At 46.2% G+C, this 13,927-nt stretch overlaps 2 protein-coding genes across 21 annotated transcripts in view; one reads left to right on the top strand and one right to left on the bottom strand.

The window, feature by feature from the left end:
- Positions 1-3,568, top strand: part of SMOC1 (SPARC related modular calcium binding 1) — a 161,242-nt gene extending 157,674 nt beyond the window's left edge. For 9 of the 11 annotated variants that reach the window (XM_038136806.1, XM_038136805.1, XM_038136804.1 and 6 more), the window contains one exon: positions 48-3,568. In XM_038136806.1, the coding sequence (XP_037992734.1) occupies positions 48-64 (17 nt within the window). In that variant the 3' untranslated portion in view covers positions 65-3,568. The remainder of the gene's footprint in view (positions 1-47) is intronic. The other 2 variants (XM_038136797.1, XM_038136800.1) reach the window with 1 other exon arrangement.
- Positions 3,569-6,391: 2,823 nt separating this feature from the next.
- The window catches only part of SLC8A3 (solute carrier family 8 member A3), a 121,588-nt gene continuing 114,052 nt past the window's right edge, over positions 6,392-13,927 (bottom strand). For 6 of the 10 annotated variants that reach the window (XM_038139552.1, XM_038139553.1, XM_038139559.1 and 3 more), the window contains one exon: positions 10,223-13,921. In XM_038139552.1, coding sequence (XP_037995480.1) covers positions 13,545-13,921 — 377 coding nt within the window. In that variant the 3' untranslated portion in view covers positions 10,223-13,544. Of the gene's footprint in view, positions 13,922-13,927 lie in introns of all 10 variants that reach the window. The other 4 variants (XM_038139554.1, XM_038139555.1, XM_038139556.1 and 1 more) reach the window with 2 other exon arrangements.

The raw sequence follows: 13,927 nt of genomic DNA, 5'->3' as shown, positions 1-13,927 counted from the left end.
TTCTGTTGTGTTTTTCCCTCCTTGCCCACCCCACCCTACTCTTTCAGTAGGTCGCCTGGTGTAGCAGCAGAAGACAAGAGGGGAAGGCAGGAGCTGACCCAAAGGAAGAAAAGATCCAGTGACAGACGGACAGACACCTTGCTGCTTGTGAGCAAGCACACAGCATCAGCAACATCCAGCGTAGCAGAAGTGGCACCCAGAATGTTTGCACTTTTAAAAAATTGGTTAGGATTTTTTTTTTTAATTGCTTTTCAATGCCATTATCTAATACTTTGGAAAGTGGAGGGAAGCAGGATCATGACTTTTTAAAATTGGAACAGCTACTGATGATGTAAAATTGAGTTCACTGGGACTCAAAGAATTTTATATACTGTATATAAATATATATGTAAATTGTACAGTTGTCTTGTACAGGGGTTGGAGTCACTGTTCTGTTCCTCCCTTTGCTTTTGAAGGCTGTTAGGGTTAGAGGGACACTTTGCATTTAATGGATTATAGTAATGCATTCATTCCTGCCACCAAACCATCATTCAGTGGTAAGCCTTAACAGCACCTCCATGCAGAAAGGAGCAAGTGTATCAGCACGAATTGTTCTTGCAGATGTGCACACAGTGCCCCAGATACCAAATGCTTCTTGAGAGCAGCGGAACCCCTTTTTTACCTTAAAGCTCTCTGCAACTCAGGCAGTTGGGCTTTTGAGAACACAGATTTCATGTAAGTATTGGTGCACTGCAAAGCTGCCTAAAGTAGGGATAGAAAAGGGTTCTGTTAGAGGTGTACAATAGTAGTGTGTGCACCTGTTGCACATTGGGCAGAAATTAAATACAAATGTATTGCTATTCATGCTCAGATAACATGCTTAGCAAAGATGCTCCATGCCTCTGGAATCTAAAGCTGTAGGAAGGATGTGGGAGCCGTAGGCCTACTAGAGTCAGTGGAGTGAAGTCTTGCATCTTCCACTCTGACAAAGTGTTCATCTGTATGTTGTACAGCAATAAACATTTTGAGAAGCCTGCTAAAAGCAGCATTAGTCTGCCTTGTGCTTTGCTGAAGAGCAAAGGACATACTTGTCAGTGCAGACAGACACAGTTGCTGCTGTCCCCAAGAGTCTGCTTTACTTACGTTGCAGCAGTACAGCTTGGGCCATGCTCACTGGTGAAGGTCTGTCAGCAGTGACTTTCTTCTCCTTGGTGGTTGTGAATCCAAGCTCTCCTCCTGCACAGTGGTGTGTCTGCCCACTTTGCCTGATTTGCTGTTGCCAGTACCTCCTGGGTACTGTGCCAGGGGTGTGATTAGCAGTAACAGTGAAGGCTTGGAGAGAGGAGTCTGGTGTTCTTGGAGGCCACATGGGCTGTGTCAAACGCTAGCAGTTTTAGTAAAGTTGTTTCTTTGGCAGGGGTGTCCATATCAGCAATCCTAGATTTGGGCAGAGTGTGATGGGACACGCAGAGTTTTGCTTTGTATTTCCAACCACTGGCAGCACTCGCCTGTTCTGAGCAGCCTCCCAGTTCTGACTTGGTGATCCTTCTGCCACTTATCTCTGGACCAAGAACCTGTTAGAAGAAACTGTAGTGAAGGTTATGAATGACATGCTAATATGAGATCACACCCACAATTACTTGTAACAGCAATAGGTAACTGTAGAGACTGGACTCATCCTTCAAGGCTCTGTTGTTTTGGTAAAAGATGATTCAATGCAGCGTCTTCGCTCTGTCATGTCATTGTGACAATAGCATGAGATAAATACATCACCAAAATAACGTGTCCTGATGCAGTAAGTTAGTGCTTGTTGACAAAATGGAAAGTTAAATAAAAGAAAAACTAACAAGCCTTTCTATATAGAGCTGTTTAAGAGTAGTAATAACTCTTCCTCTGGGAAGTATATTGGAGCTAATTCAAACATATGGCATGGTTAAAAACACTTCTGGTAATATCTGAAATATATATCATACCATCATAATATAAAGAAGTCATCTCTTTAGCAAGAGCAGATCCTGCTGCTGGATCTTCATGGTTTCTCACATACAATGTATGTGCTTTTTTGGCCTACAAGCTCCCACCTTCTTGATTGCGTCTTCTCTTGTTGTTCTTTGGGGTGGGTTTGTTTGTTTGTTTGTTTGGGTTTTTGGGGTTGTGTTGTTTTGGTTTTTTTTAATGCCCTGGGCACATCTTTTGTGTGTTGAAATAATTTGTTTTAATGTATAGTTAGAAATGTCCATGCCACACTCACTAATCCTATTGTAGGGAGTAAAGAATGAAACCAACTGTAAAAAAAACCCAAGCTCCTCTCCATTTTAATATTCTAGTTTTAGGAATTAAAAGTTCTGACTGCTCAGTTGGATGGTGTTTGGTGGTTTGGAGTTTTTGGGGATTTTTGGGGGTGGGATTTTTCTTTGTTTGGTTGGGTTTTTTTTTTAATGTATAGTTCTATCCAGCAAAAACAGACAATTGGATGTCTCTAGGAATTCTATCAGCCAAGCACTGGGGCTGGGAAGTGCCCCGCAAGATTGTGGGGGGACTGCAGAGGTGCTCAAACTCATTGCATCTTATTCTGGAAATAAACCAGCCAGTCACCATTCCTGCTTGTTATATAAATCCTTCTGCTGACCTCCTTTTTCTCAACCTTGTGCCCTTCCCCTCCAAAAGTCCTGCATTCACATGTTGTTTGCAACTGAAATTGGGTCAGTTCTTCAAGGAAGGCAAACAAGGGGTGACTACTGGTTACTTTGTGGGTATTCCTGTTGCTAGGCCAGGGCTGACTTTATGGATGGATTGGGGACCAGGCATTACATTGCTTTCCTTTGTCACAAGACAATTCCAAGTCCCTGCATCCTGACTTGCTGAATTTGCGAGGGTCTCTGAGCAGCTGTGGGCAGCACTTGTACACTGCCGTGGAAGCCCAACCAGCATGATTGTGTCATGCCCAGGTAGAGCTCAGGTTACTTGCTCTGGGTTTGTGCTGGAGGATTGTGCAGACCATACTGCTCCTGACATAGCCCATGCCATGAGCTGTCCAACAACCTGTACTCATCAGCAAGAACAGTGAGAGCAGTGCCTCAGCTGCCCATTTTCCCTCTTGGTTTTATTGCCAGTCCACCTGGCTTCTAGGCCAGATCGTCCTTATCTGGTGCTTGTAAGCAATCTTTTGCTCTGCCTTGCCATCAGTGGCATCTTTCTGAAGCTGGGACATAGGGAGTGTCTGTGTTGTGTCTGAAAGCAGACCCTGGGTATGTGTCTCCTCATCCTTCAAGTCCTGCTGGGCCTCTCCAGCTCTGCTTTGAATGACAGCTGAAAATGGCTGGGACAGAGAAGAGAACCAGGACTCAACAGTGCAAGTCATCTGTTTGTCCTGCCAGAAGTAAAAAATCTTTCTTTCTGATCTTCCAAGGGCATAGAGTGTTGTAGGACATTGCATTAAAGTGGGATTCGTTTGTGTGAAGGCACTGCTTTCCATGGCCTGAGTTTATACTGAACTTACCCTGCTCCAGCGCATTTCTGCCTATGGTAAATTTGTTAAACTGAAAGGCATCTGTGTGGTTTTGGTTTTGTAATAAAATAGATAACTTTTGCTCCAGTGTCTTGTGGTGGTTACTTGTTGAATCTTGATTTCTAGTTATTCCTACAGTGCTGTAGGAGAGGGAAGGGGACTTTCCTCCTTGCAGAGTCAAGTGTCAGTAGGTGGTTGGTTTGGAGGTCTCTGATGTTTCTCCCCTGTGTGTAAGCCTCCAGGCTGAATTAAGCAAGCTCCAGAGTGCATCTCTGTGGTTTGATGACAGCTGTCTGAGTCTACCCAGACTGCTTAGAAAGGCTGTGAAGCTTCAGCAGGAGCATGGAGATGATTGTAGGAGGTGGGATGTGGGATCTTGTAGCACAGTCTCCCCACACCACAGGTAGGAGGCAGGCTCTGCACCTTGCATGTCCTCACAGCTCCCTTTCACATGGGAGCCTCATACTTAACTTTGCAGGTCATGCCTTGTTACGTGGGAGCCTGAAATTGTATCTTCTAGCTGTTGTCCAAAACGTTTTAATCCTCAAAGATGGAGAGTAACAAGCCGTGCTGGAAAGCTGCTGCTGTTGTAAAACATAGGTTTTTCTAGGCTACAAGGAAGTGCAGTTCATCAGAGGCTGCAGCACCAGGTCCACGGCAGAGGAGGCTGCACACTGATCCTTTCAAGTGTGTTTGACCAGCTCTGTCATCACTGTCATTTCACTTGATCACGTGTAAATCTTTTGCAATGAATAAGGAGCCAACTCATTTATTGCACATGGAGGGCAAGGCAATCGCAGTCCCAGGTGAGGGCTTCTGCTTGTGTGGCAGTCACAGGCTGGATTGTTTGTAGGTGGTCAGAGAGAGCTCTGCTAAGTCTTTCAGTGCAAATTCAACAATAAAAGAAGGAAATGCAGAGGTGTGACAGCCAGTGTGCACCTGTCAAGAATGGACTGGCCAGCTAAGTTAATTTCCTTGTATTATAAAGGGTAACAAGTTCTGGGGCTAAGAGAAGAGCAGTAATTGTTATCTCTGGGGTCCTGCAAGACTTAACTAAAACCAGGAAAAGGATATTTTGAAAAAGAAAAGACCAATTCCTTGGCCATGCTTCCTGGTTCTGGAGTCGATGTAAGGTACCTCAAGAGGCCTTCACTCTTTCCCTGGCAGTGCAGCCATTCTATTCTGTAGGCAAGTCAAAAGGACTGAAAAGGGCTTGCTTCTGCCTCTGCTTCCAACTGTGAAACTGCCATTCTCTTCCTTCTCCCTCAGCCTTTTTTCCTCTTATCTGTAAGATAACTAACACAATCTACATGCAGAATGTTGACCTTCTAAATTCCCAGCAGCCAGCCCTTACAAGACATTTCAGGCAAAATACCTTGGAAACTGTTCAAAAGCTGATACTAAATTGGACAGAAAATCTGCAGAAGTGATGCTCCTTAGTTTGGAAAACACCTTGAATAGGAAATGGATTAAAAAATGCCAGCTTAGGAACCAGGAGTCCTAACAACGAGTGTTTGGTATGGAGTGTTTGCCAGAGAACCCAAGACTGGCTACTTTGGGAAGCAATTGTGCTTTTTGTAATTCTGCTGAGGGCATTTTTACTGATGTTAATGGTGGGTTTTATTTTTCAAAGGGACCTTGCCTGTGCACTCCAGGAGTTGTCTAGCTTGTGTTCAGAAAACACCACAAACTCTATGCTGTGTGTTGTAGCACAAACCTATATTCCCATCTTCTGCAAAGGCATAAAAGAACATTTATTCCACATTATGTTTTCTTTCAGCACATTGGGACTGGGCTGAGGGTCTTCAGCTGAGGCAGAGGAGCCATGGCCTCCCCCTGCCCTATGTGCTCAGTCAGCCCACACCCACAACCCAGGCAGTGGTGGTGGGTGGCCCTCTGCCCCCAGCTGAGCTAGACCTGCTCTGTGCTGCAGGCACAGGGTCTACGCTGGGCAATGAGAGAGGCAGCTGCTTGGGTTCCAGTGGAGATTGAAGTTTCCACACCTTGCCTCCTCTCTGGTGCCAGCAGGAATAGCTCAGGTCTCCTGCATACGACTCACAACTAGGTGGCCCTAGTTTGGACCTCGGAGAAGTCTCTTGGTGCAAGATGTGGGAGTCTGAAGTACAGATGAATACAGCTCACCTTATTAAAATAAAAAAAAAATTCAATCCCAGTATAAAACAGCTCCTTAACTCATTGCTTTATGGTGTGTGAGCAAAGGACTCTGGCGAAACAAGTTCTTTCTGTAGCATGTCTGTGCTGTGCTTCAAGCACTTAAAAACTGCGGTTTGAGTGTCCACTGTCCCATTGCACAGCACAGCTCTGGCCTTGCATAGCACAAAGTGCCTCTGCTATCTCCCTCAGTCATGATTTTGGCTGGGACCACTGAAGGGATTCCTGCTGGCTTCACCCTGCCAGAAAAGAGCTGACACCGCATCTGGCTGAAGAGAGAGAGGCTGTTTCTGAAGTGACTTGGATGTTCCACTCTGAGCTGGCAGCTTGTCTCAGAGAAAGCTGTATGAAGGTGGCAGAGGCTGGATTTGTTCACCTGCAGCCCAACATGAAAGTGAATTTTTGCATCTCTGGAGCTGTTAAAATTGTTTTGAGTTAATGGCTTAAACATTGCAAAAATTACCATAGGACTTTTGCCCACTCTAGGAGACTGCAAAGAAACCTTGTTGTCCATCTGCGATCACAGAAGTCCACTCCTCCCCAAATATGCCTGCTAACTGGAATTTGGACTGTAACTGGAACTTAGGATAAAGGGGATACTGTTGTATCCCCTTTATCCTAGGAGAAAAATGTATTCACTAGAGATACTGGAAGAGAGACTGGAATGCTGATGTCTCCAACAATCATGGGGCAAGCTGCAGGTGAACAATCCAGCCTCAGCCACCTTCATACAGCTTCCTGAGACAAGCTGCCAGCTCAGAGTGGGAACATCCAAGTCAGAAATAGCTCTCTCTCTTCAGCCAGATGCTGTGTCAGCTCTTTTCTGATAAGGAAAGAGGCAAACCGTGTGAGGAGGATACTGTCTCTTTGTCCTTACTCAAGTGAACTCAGCTGAGATAACTCCCCAGCTGGGGAAGTTCTGGGACATTCATACACAGCCTGAGGGTTTTCATCTCTGCTGATGGGCCCTAATGGGCCATAATGGACTCAACTTCCTGATGTTATGGGTAGGTGTATTGTCTTGGAAGGTGTCAAAGACTCCTGAATTGATCCACAACACTACATCATCCAGTTGAAACTCCCTGCCTCAGGGGAGGTTCCTGGGTGTTCCTACCTGAACTGGAGTGAATATAAACCCAGCAGATAGTGTATTTTGGGGATTTCTCACTTGTCGGGGAATTCCCCCACCACACGATGGATCCATTCTGCAACTATCACTTTGACCAAGAAACATGAAAATTGCTACAACTAAGTCTCATTGTGAGGCCTGCAGGTGGCATTTCTACTCTTATCCTTTCCTTCTCTTTCTTACCCGTTTTCTTAAGCAGTATTTTTATGCTTTTGTATTGCCATATTGCTATACATAACAATAACAAAAATGGCTGTTTTACAATGCAACCAAATGGTTCTACAATAAACCCTGCATGTGTCTATTAATGAACACCACTCACTCAGTGTCATTTCACTCCAGTTTGCCCCAAGAGATCTATTACCAAGAACCTGGGCTACCCTTGCCTTCTGCAGTGGGTGCTAACACAAGGGTTGAGATTTCTGCTGCAAGCTTTTTCTCCTCAAAATGCACTTGGATACCAGACCTTGGTAAAATGAGTTAAAGTACTTCGACTCCAAAAAACCAAAACATAAAGTATAAATTAATTCAGAAAACTCATAGGCAGGATCTGTGAAGAGATGTCCTAAATGATAATAGGGATCTGGGGACTGATAAAAGGAGTCATAGTCCAAATAAGAAACTATCCTGCTGCAAGAGAAATGAAGGGAGTATAAGTAGAGATCAATAAAGTGGATCAAGAGCTCTTCAACAGCCTGAAGCATGAGAAGAAAAAATACGAAATGTGGGATGGGTGCTGGTGCACTGCAGACTACACGTGAGCTGCCAGGGGGCTTAAAGAGAGCATGGCAACATCACCTAGCTGGTGATGAAGAAAAACCTAGAGAATCACAGACCTAATATCTCTCTGTGAAAACCTTAAGGAGCAAGCTACTGACCAGGTATTCTCTAATCCTCTAAAGATTTATAAATTTGTAAATAAATGGCAGGAAAGGGTTTGTTGAGGTTTCACTAAGGACAAAGCATTTCAAACTAATTTGATTCCATTCTTTGACAGGATAACTCGCCTCGTGGCTAGGGGGGAACAGCACTGGATGTGATATGTCTTGACTTTGGAGATGCTTCTGGCACTGTCCCAGAAGACATTCTCGTAAGTGAACCGAGGAACTGCAGCCTATTTACATCCACAATACGTTGAATTCAATGTCAAAGTCAGAGAGCTTTCTGGGGAGATCTTCCCAGTTACGGTCCAGAGTCCAGATCTATTCAGTATTTTCAGCAGTAACTTTTAGAAATTGTTTTGGTGATACCCATTGTGGGGTGGGGTACTGGGGGGCCTGGGGGATGTGTCTGTCAGCACCTATGGAGGGTAGAACATGGGTGGTTGATAATTTGAAGAAACAATCCCAGTCAACAGGATGAGTTTCAGCAGAGGCATGGGATAACCCTGCCATGAGGCAGCTGTGAGAATGTGCAAACACAAAGTGAGACCCACTGGGCATCAATCCTGTAGAAGCAATCCCTTCTCAGAGGCTAGGAAAAGAAAAAGGGGAGCACCTGAAGGACTGTGCCACATACAAAATCCTCTTACCATAAGGATAGGAGTGACCTGTTTTCTATGCCCTTGTCAATGAAACAAGAAGAAAAAAAAATAGCAATGCCAACAGAAACCCCGCATTTGGCTTTGCTTTTAGTTTCTGCCCAAGATGTTCCATAAGAAGAGGAGGCAATCCAATCTCTTTTGGTAGCTTGAAAAGCTTATTTGGACACCCCTTGTGTTAACAGAGACACAAAGGTGCTGTCTACAATATGAACATCCTTATTGCCAAGGATGTGCCATGGGGACTTTCTGAGAATACCTTTGAAGCTTTTGTGTTGAGATTTTATTCCCCCTACATTCCCCCTATACATTTTCATGCATACAGGTTGTACTCATAATTCCCATGGGACGGAACCAGTATTTTTGTAACGGAAGCTTATTTTCTTCAATATCAGAGGCATCTTCCTAGGAAAGTATTTGTAACTTCACAATTTACACCCTAAAAAAAAAAAATCTGTTTGAAGGGTTTATTTCTTTAATTCACCCAAATTTCACACGTTTCAAAGTACTTCCTAGGCCTGTGAAGGTTTTATTGTATTCTTGAAACTGGGCTGATTTCTGAGTGCATGCCCAGCAATGAGTACTAGGTAGATCATGATTGTTCTTTTAGCCACAGCTCCCACTGAGCTTGCCATGTACATGGCAACAGCAATGGTGCAGCCTGGGACATGGGTGAGTGCTTACATTTAAGTGCAGTGGGAGCATCTGCTGAGCTCGTCCACCTCTCATCATGCCTTTAGACTCCATGTCTAAGCTCAAACTACACCCCAGGGCACATGTGCAGTGTGGAAAAGGCACCAAGGGTATCTGCTGTTGGTAGGGGGGCAAAAGATATGAGCAAACCCCACCAGCCACCTGCAGGGATGCCCTGGGGGCCTTGGGACTGGTCTGCCCCTGGCCACCTACTTCTGGGCAAAGCCCAGACCTCCTGGGTGAAGGGAAGGCAGAGGGGAGTGATAAATTCACTCATGGTGTTAATTATCTATGTATATTAAATGACTCATTTAAATGACTCCTTCCGTGCCAGGGACGACAAGTGACCTACAAAGCAGTCCAGCAGTCCCAGCCATGGAATCAGAGGAAATAAGCATCACAGATTTTTGTGTTTTGTCTGAGCTTGTCCAGAAGAGTCCTGATCACACCAACACCACAGTAATTGCCCGAAAGGCAACAAACTCCAATGCAAATGCCTCCTTCCTAACTTAAAACCTTTGGTCAGTATCTCTAGCAAACACTTCCATTTCTCACTGTACTGTACCGTAACAGATTCCTGATGCTTGCACACACTCCTCTTACTAATCCCAGCTTTCTCTGGCTTGGCCCCCTTTGGTCTGGGATCTAAGCCTCCGAACCTGTGGGAACCAGGATACTTCTGTGCAGCAGTGGCAGCAGATAAGCCCCAAAGAGCCCCAATGAGCCCCAACACTCCCCAAAAATCCTCTTGGTCCCATCACTGGAGTCAAAGACAATCCAGAGCCAGAGCAGGAACTTGTGTGTTTGCCCTTAGGTCAGGAGCAGGTGTGCTCTCTTTGGGCAGGAACTTTCCAGCAGGGCAAGAGGTGGGAAGTGACCCCACAGGCCTGTGGAAGGGGGTGGGAGTGTGCAGGACTCACTAGGGCAGTGCTCTCTTTTGCTTTGCCAAGCTTTGATTGCCCAAGAAAGCAACATCCAGGGCTGCCTTTCCTATGAGTGAGCCCAACCGGGAATTCTTCCACCCCACTTGGTCATTTTGCATTGCACTGTGAGGTGCCCAAGCCCCGGTCTCCCCTGGAACCCCATAACTGGAGTTACCATAACACCCATGCTGTCAGGCAAAGATGGGAGACTGGGGTACAGGCTGCACCACCTCCCCCTCTGCTTCAGAGGGCAGGTAGGAACAGTTCTAGCTCAAGGGCCACTGTAAAGGGCATTTGAGGCTCAGGTGTCCAAATGGAAGTGGAAAAAATCAGTCAGTGATGACACTGGGTGAAGAGGCAGCATGGTACTGGCCAGAACTGGGACACAGTTCCTGGAGAGCTTTTGGGGGATAGGTGAGTGTCTCTTTGCCAAACTCTTCTTCACCCAAAGGCTGATTTTTGACCAGCACCCATGCAGTGCAGCATCACTAGGACAGCAAAACCTGTGGGGTGCTGTGGGTGCCCTTTGTGGCAACAGAGATGGGAAGGCAGCCAGAGATACAACTGGCCCCACACCATTCGTGGCCCTTGGACTGTCCCCATACCATGGTAGGCCCCAGGGACAAAGCAGCTCCTTTGATCCCCTTGGCTTTTCCCTCCTGATGTCAGAATGAGTTATTTACTCTCAACCACAGCAGTGCTGCAGGGAGGGGGGCAGAAAGGGAAGATGTGCAGCCCAAAGCATGAGGGCTTCTGGGACGGGCCAGCAGCTGTTATTGCAGGCTGCCATGGGAAGCTGATGGGAGAAACAAAGGGGAAACATCATCAGCAACAAAAGCAGCAGCAAAACCTCCTCTCTGCCAGCTGGACAGGGCCAAGGGCTGCAGGGTACTCCCAGCAGCACCAAACCAGAGGGCTGGGGTGGTGGGGTGGGGGGGCAAACCAGCCAGAGCCATTGCAACCAAGTCCAGGCAGCGGCCCCAAGGAAAACATAAGCAAGCAGACAGCAAGACCTGAACAGAAACAACAACTTCAGAAAAAAAAAAAAATCCCCAAAGGCACCAAACCTGTTGTGGGTTTGTTAGCTTGCATATTTTTTACTGGAATAAAAAAAAATAAAAAGAACATGTCACAGACCTGGTGCAGGTCACCCTTCTGCATGGAGGGCACCACGGGCCCCATTCAGTTCCCTCATGGCAGCCAGTCCTACCCTACACCCCTTCCCTGCAGTCAGCTGGAGAAGGAAGTGGATAAGAAGCACACGGTGGATACAGCACAAGCACAGAAGAGCACAGCAGCACCCCACGCTGGGCTTTAGCCAGGGATGGCTATGCTGGCACGGGCAAAATAAAAGCTCCACAGACTCTGTATGTCCCAATTAAAAACAGCAACAACACCAATCTCCCCTTGAGAGCTGCACATTAAACCCCCACAAAAAACATTTGGGGACTCTTGTAATTTTTTCCTTTAGTGTCACACATATGAGCTCTAGGGCTGATGGGCCATGTGGCAGTGGCAGCAGCTGCTCTTGGCGGCTGCTGGCACACCAGAGCCAGAAGGACCAGCGAGCTGAGTGGGAGCCCGGCCTTGAGGTCTCTTGCCCATCTTTTTCAGGTCCTTCCCCAAAGGCAAAGGGAGGGTAAGGAGGCAGGGTCAGATACTTGGTAGCTTCAAACCTAGTGGCTTTCACTCATTATGGGCTCCCACCAACAAAGCTCTGGCTGCTCATCTGAGAAGGATCCCTCTTCTCTGCCTCATGCATTTCTATATAGATATCTGATAAACATTTGTATGAAAATAAATACTTCATCTGTGTTTTAAGAACCATCATTGCCTCCATCTAGTGACCTGCTACAATGTTACATCTTTTTGTCCATGACAATCTTGCTCCCATTGGTCTTTCCCTAGTCCCTGGGTACCTCCTTCCTGCCTCCTGGGGCAGCCAAAAGCACTGCAGCAGGCAGAACTGTACCTTTTGGAAGCCCCTCTTTTACTTGCTGCCTCCCAAAGTCTGGCTTATTTTAGGGAACTTGATGAAGATGGTTTCCTTTTACAGCACCTGTTTCATGATAGAAGAAATTCTCTTCATCTCAAAAGCACTTTACAAAGAGTAGGATTTTAACATTCTCTAACAGGGCTCTCAATTAAGAAATATGTTTCTAGATAGCACTGTTTATATAGATATAGGTATAGTTTTTATTTATTTTATTACCAACCCAACATTTCAATTTGCAGCTGTTGATGTAACTCATGACATACTCTCATGGTGGTGGGTTTTTTCTTCTTTATCCTTAAAAAGAAATACATTTCAAATTAAAATGATGCTTTTTTGTCTGTCTGGTGTTCTAAAAGGTACTTGAGATGATGTAGGAGTCCTGACGTGGGTGGCAGTTTTTAAGCCTGTACCTGTCAATGGCCTGGAGACCACCAGCGAGGTGCAGGTGCTGTGAAAAATGGAGTAGCAACGGAATGGAAGGGCAGCCACGCCACAGCTCTGGGTGGAATGGTGCTGGGGAAAATATGGGCACACTATCCAGGTTCTCCTGAATTCATTTCCACCTCTGAGCAGGAGGATCACGCAGCAAACCTGCCACCACTGCCATCCCAAGGAGCCGGTGCTGTTTTCCCTGTCCCCCTTGCTCCCCCCAGGGCAGGATGTTTTATTTCTTTAACAGTTGTAAATTAACATAATTTTCTCTCCCTGCAGTACCACGAGCTCAAAGTTAATGATACAAAGAGAAATGCCATAGTCAAAATATACATGACACGTATTGTATTAGAGGGTCGGGGCTTTTTTTCCTTCCTTTTTTCTTAGCCCAGGCAGGTGATTGAGATGCTACATGCTCCAGCTTTTGTCACTAAATGTGTGTGACTGTGTGTCTGTGTTTGTATTAAAAATATATCAGTCTTGTGATGTTCTTAAAAAAGAAAGAAATGGAAGGCGGCAGGGGAGGAAACGGGTAATAGTGAAAAAGTTTTTTGACTGTATCACAGTCTTTTGTGGCTTCAGAAATACACATATTCAGTTCCAGCACTGACGGCAGCTTGAAGCTTTGAGTTTAACTTTTAAACATTTTTCAGATTAAGTAGTAAAAAAGAAGAAAAAAAAGAAAAAAGAATCAGCGCGCTCTCCCAGAACCAAAAAGCAACGAGCAAACGGAAAAAAAAAAAAGAAAAAAACCCCCACAAATTCCTGAACCAGACTTCTCTCAACTAGTAAAAATGAGGAAACATCTCCTTACAGTGGAGGGGTGCTCGGCAGGAAAGGAGATGACCCCCTATGGGAGAGGTGGCCTTTGGAGATGATTGAAACTTCATAATTTCATTGAATAGGGTCAGTGCCTGGGTTTATTGTGTTTTATTTCAACACTTGCCATTGTTGCTTTCTTTTGTACCATTTTTGGATGGGTTTTGTCTCTTTTGTTTTTTTCACTCTGTGATGGTTTTGCCCTTATTGGCACGCAGCTGTCCGACCGTCTGGGCAGCGGCAGCCCCTGACAGACAGCCGTACTCTTCAGTGAAACTGCGCTTCCAGGACTGGTGTCCGGTGAGGTAACAGAGGAGGGGGTCCCTCCCCTGGCAGCACCATCCCTCCACCGCCTAAAACCCCTTGATGTAGCAATAGGCCTCCAGGGTGGCGAAGAGGATGTAGAGCAGCCAGAGGCTGACAAAGAGCAATGTCGTGGCCACTTTGCACCCTCGGGGGCCGCCCAGCTCCCCCCCAAGGTGGGGTCGCCGGCGGTAGAGGAGGACGCTGATGCAGATGAAGGCGAAGATGGTGAAGAGGGTGACAGAGAATGCCAGGGTGCCTGCTGACACCTGGAACTCCTGCCCCTGCGACGCCCAGTAGATCGCTGCCACTGACCACGCCAGCCCGATGCCCAGGAAGACGTTGACAGCGTTGCTGCCTGTGACGTTGGTGATGGAGGCATCAGCGTACATGTCCTGGATGGCTGCGGCTTTGCTGGCAAAGGTGTCTGGGG

This window comes from Motacilla alba, chromosome 5 (assembly GCF_015832195.1).
Source record: "Motacilla alba alba isolate MOTALB_02 chromosome 5, Motacilla_alba_V1.0_pri, whole genome shotgun sequence".
Classification (NCBI taxonomy): domain Eukaryota; kingdom Metazoa; phylum Chordata; class Aves; order Passeriformes; family Motacillidae; genus Motacilla; species Motacilla alba.
This window is presented reverse-complemented; position numbering and strand designations above follow the sequence as displayed.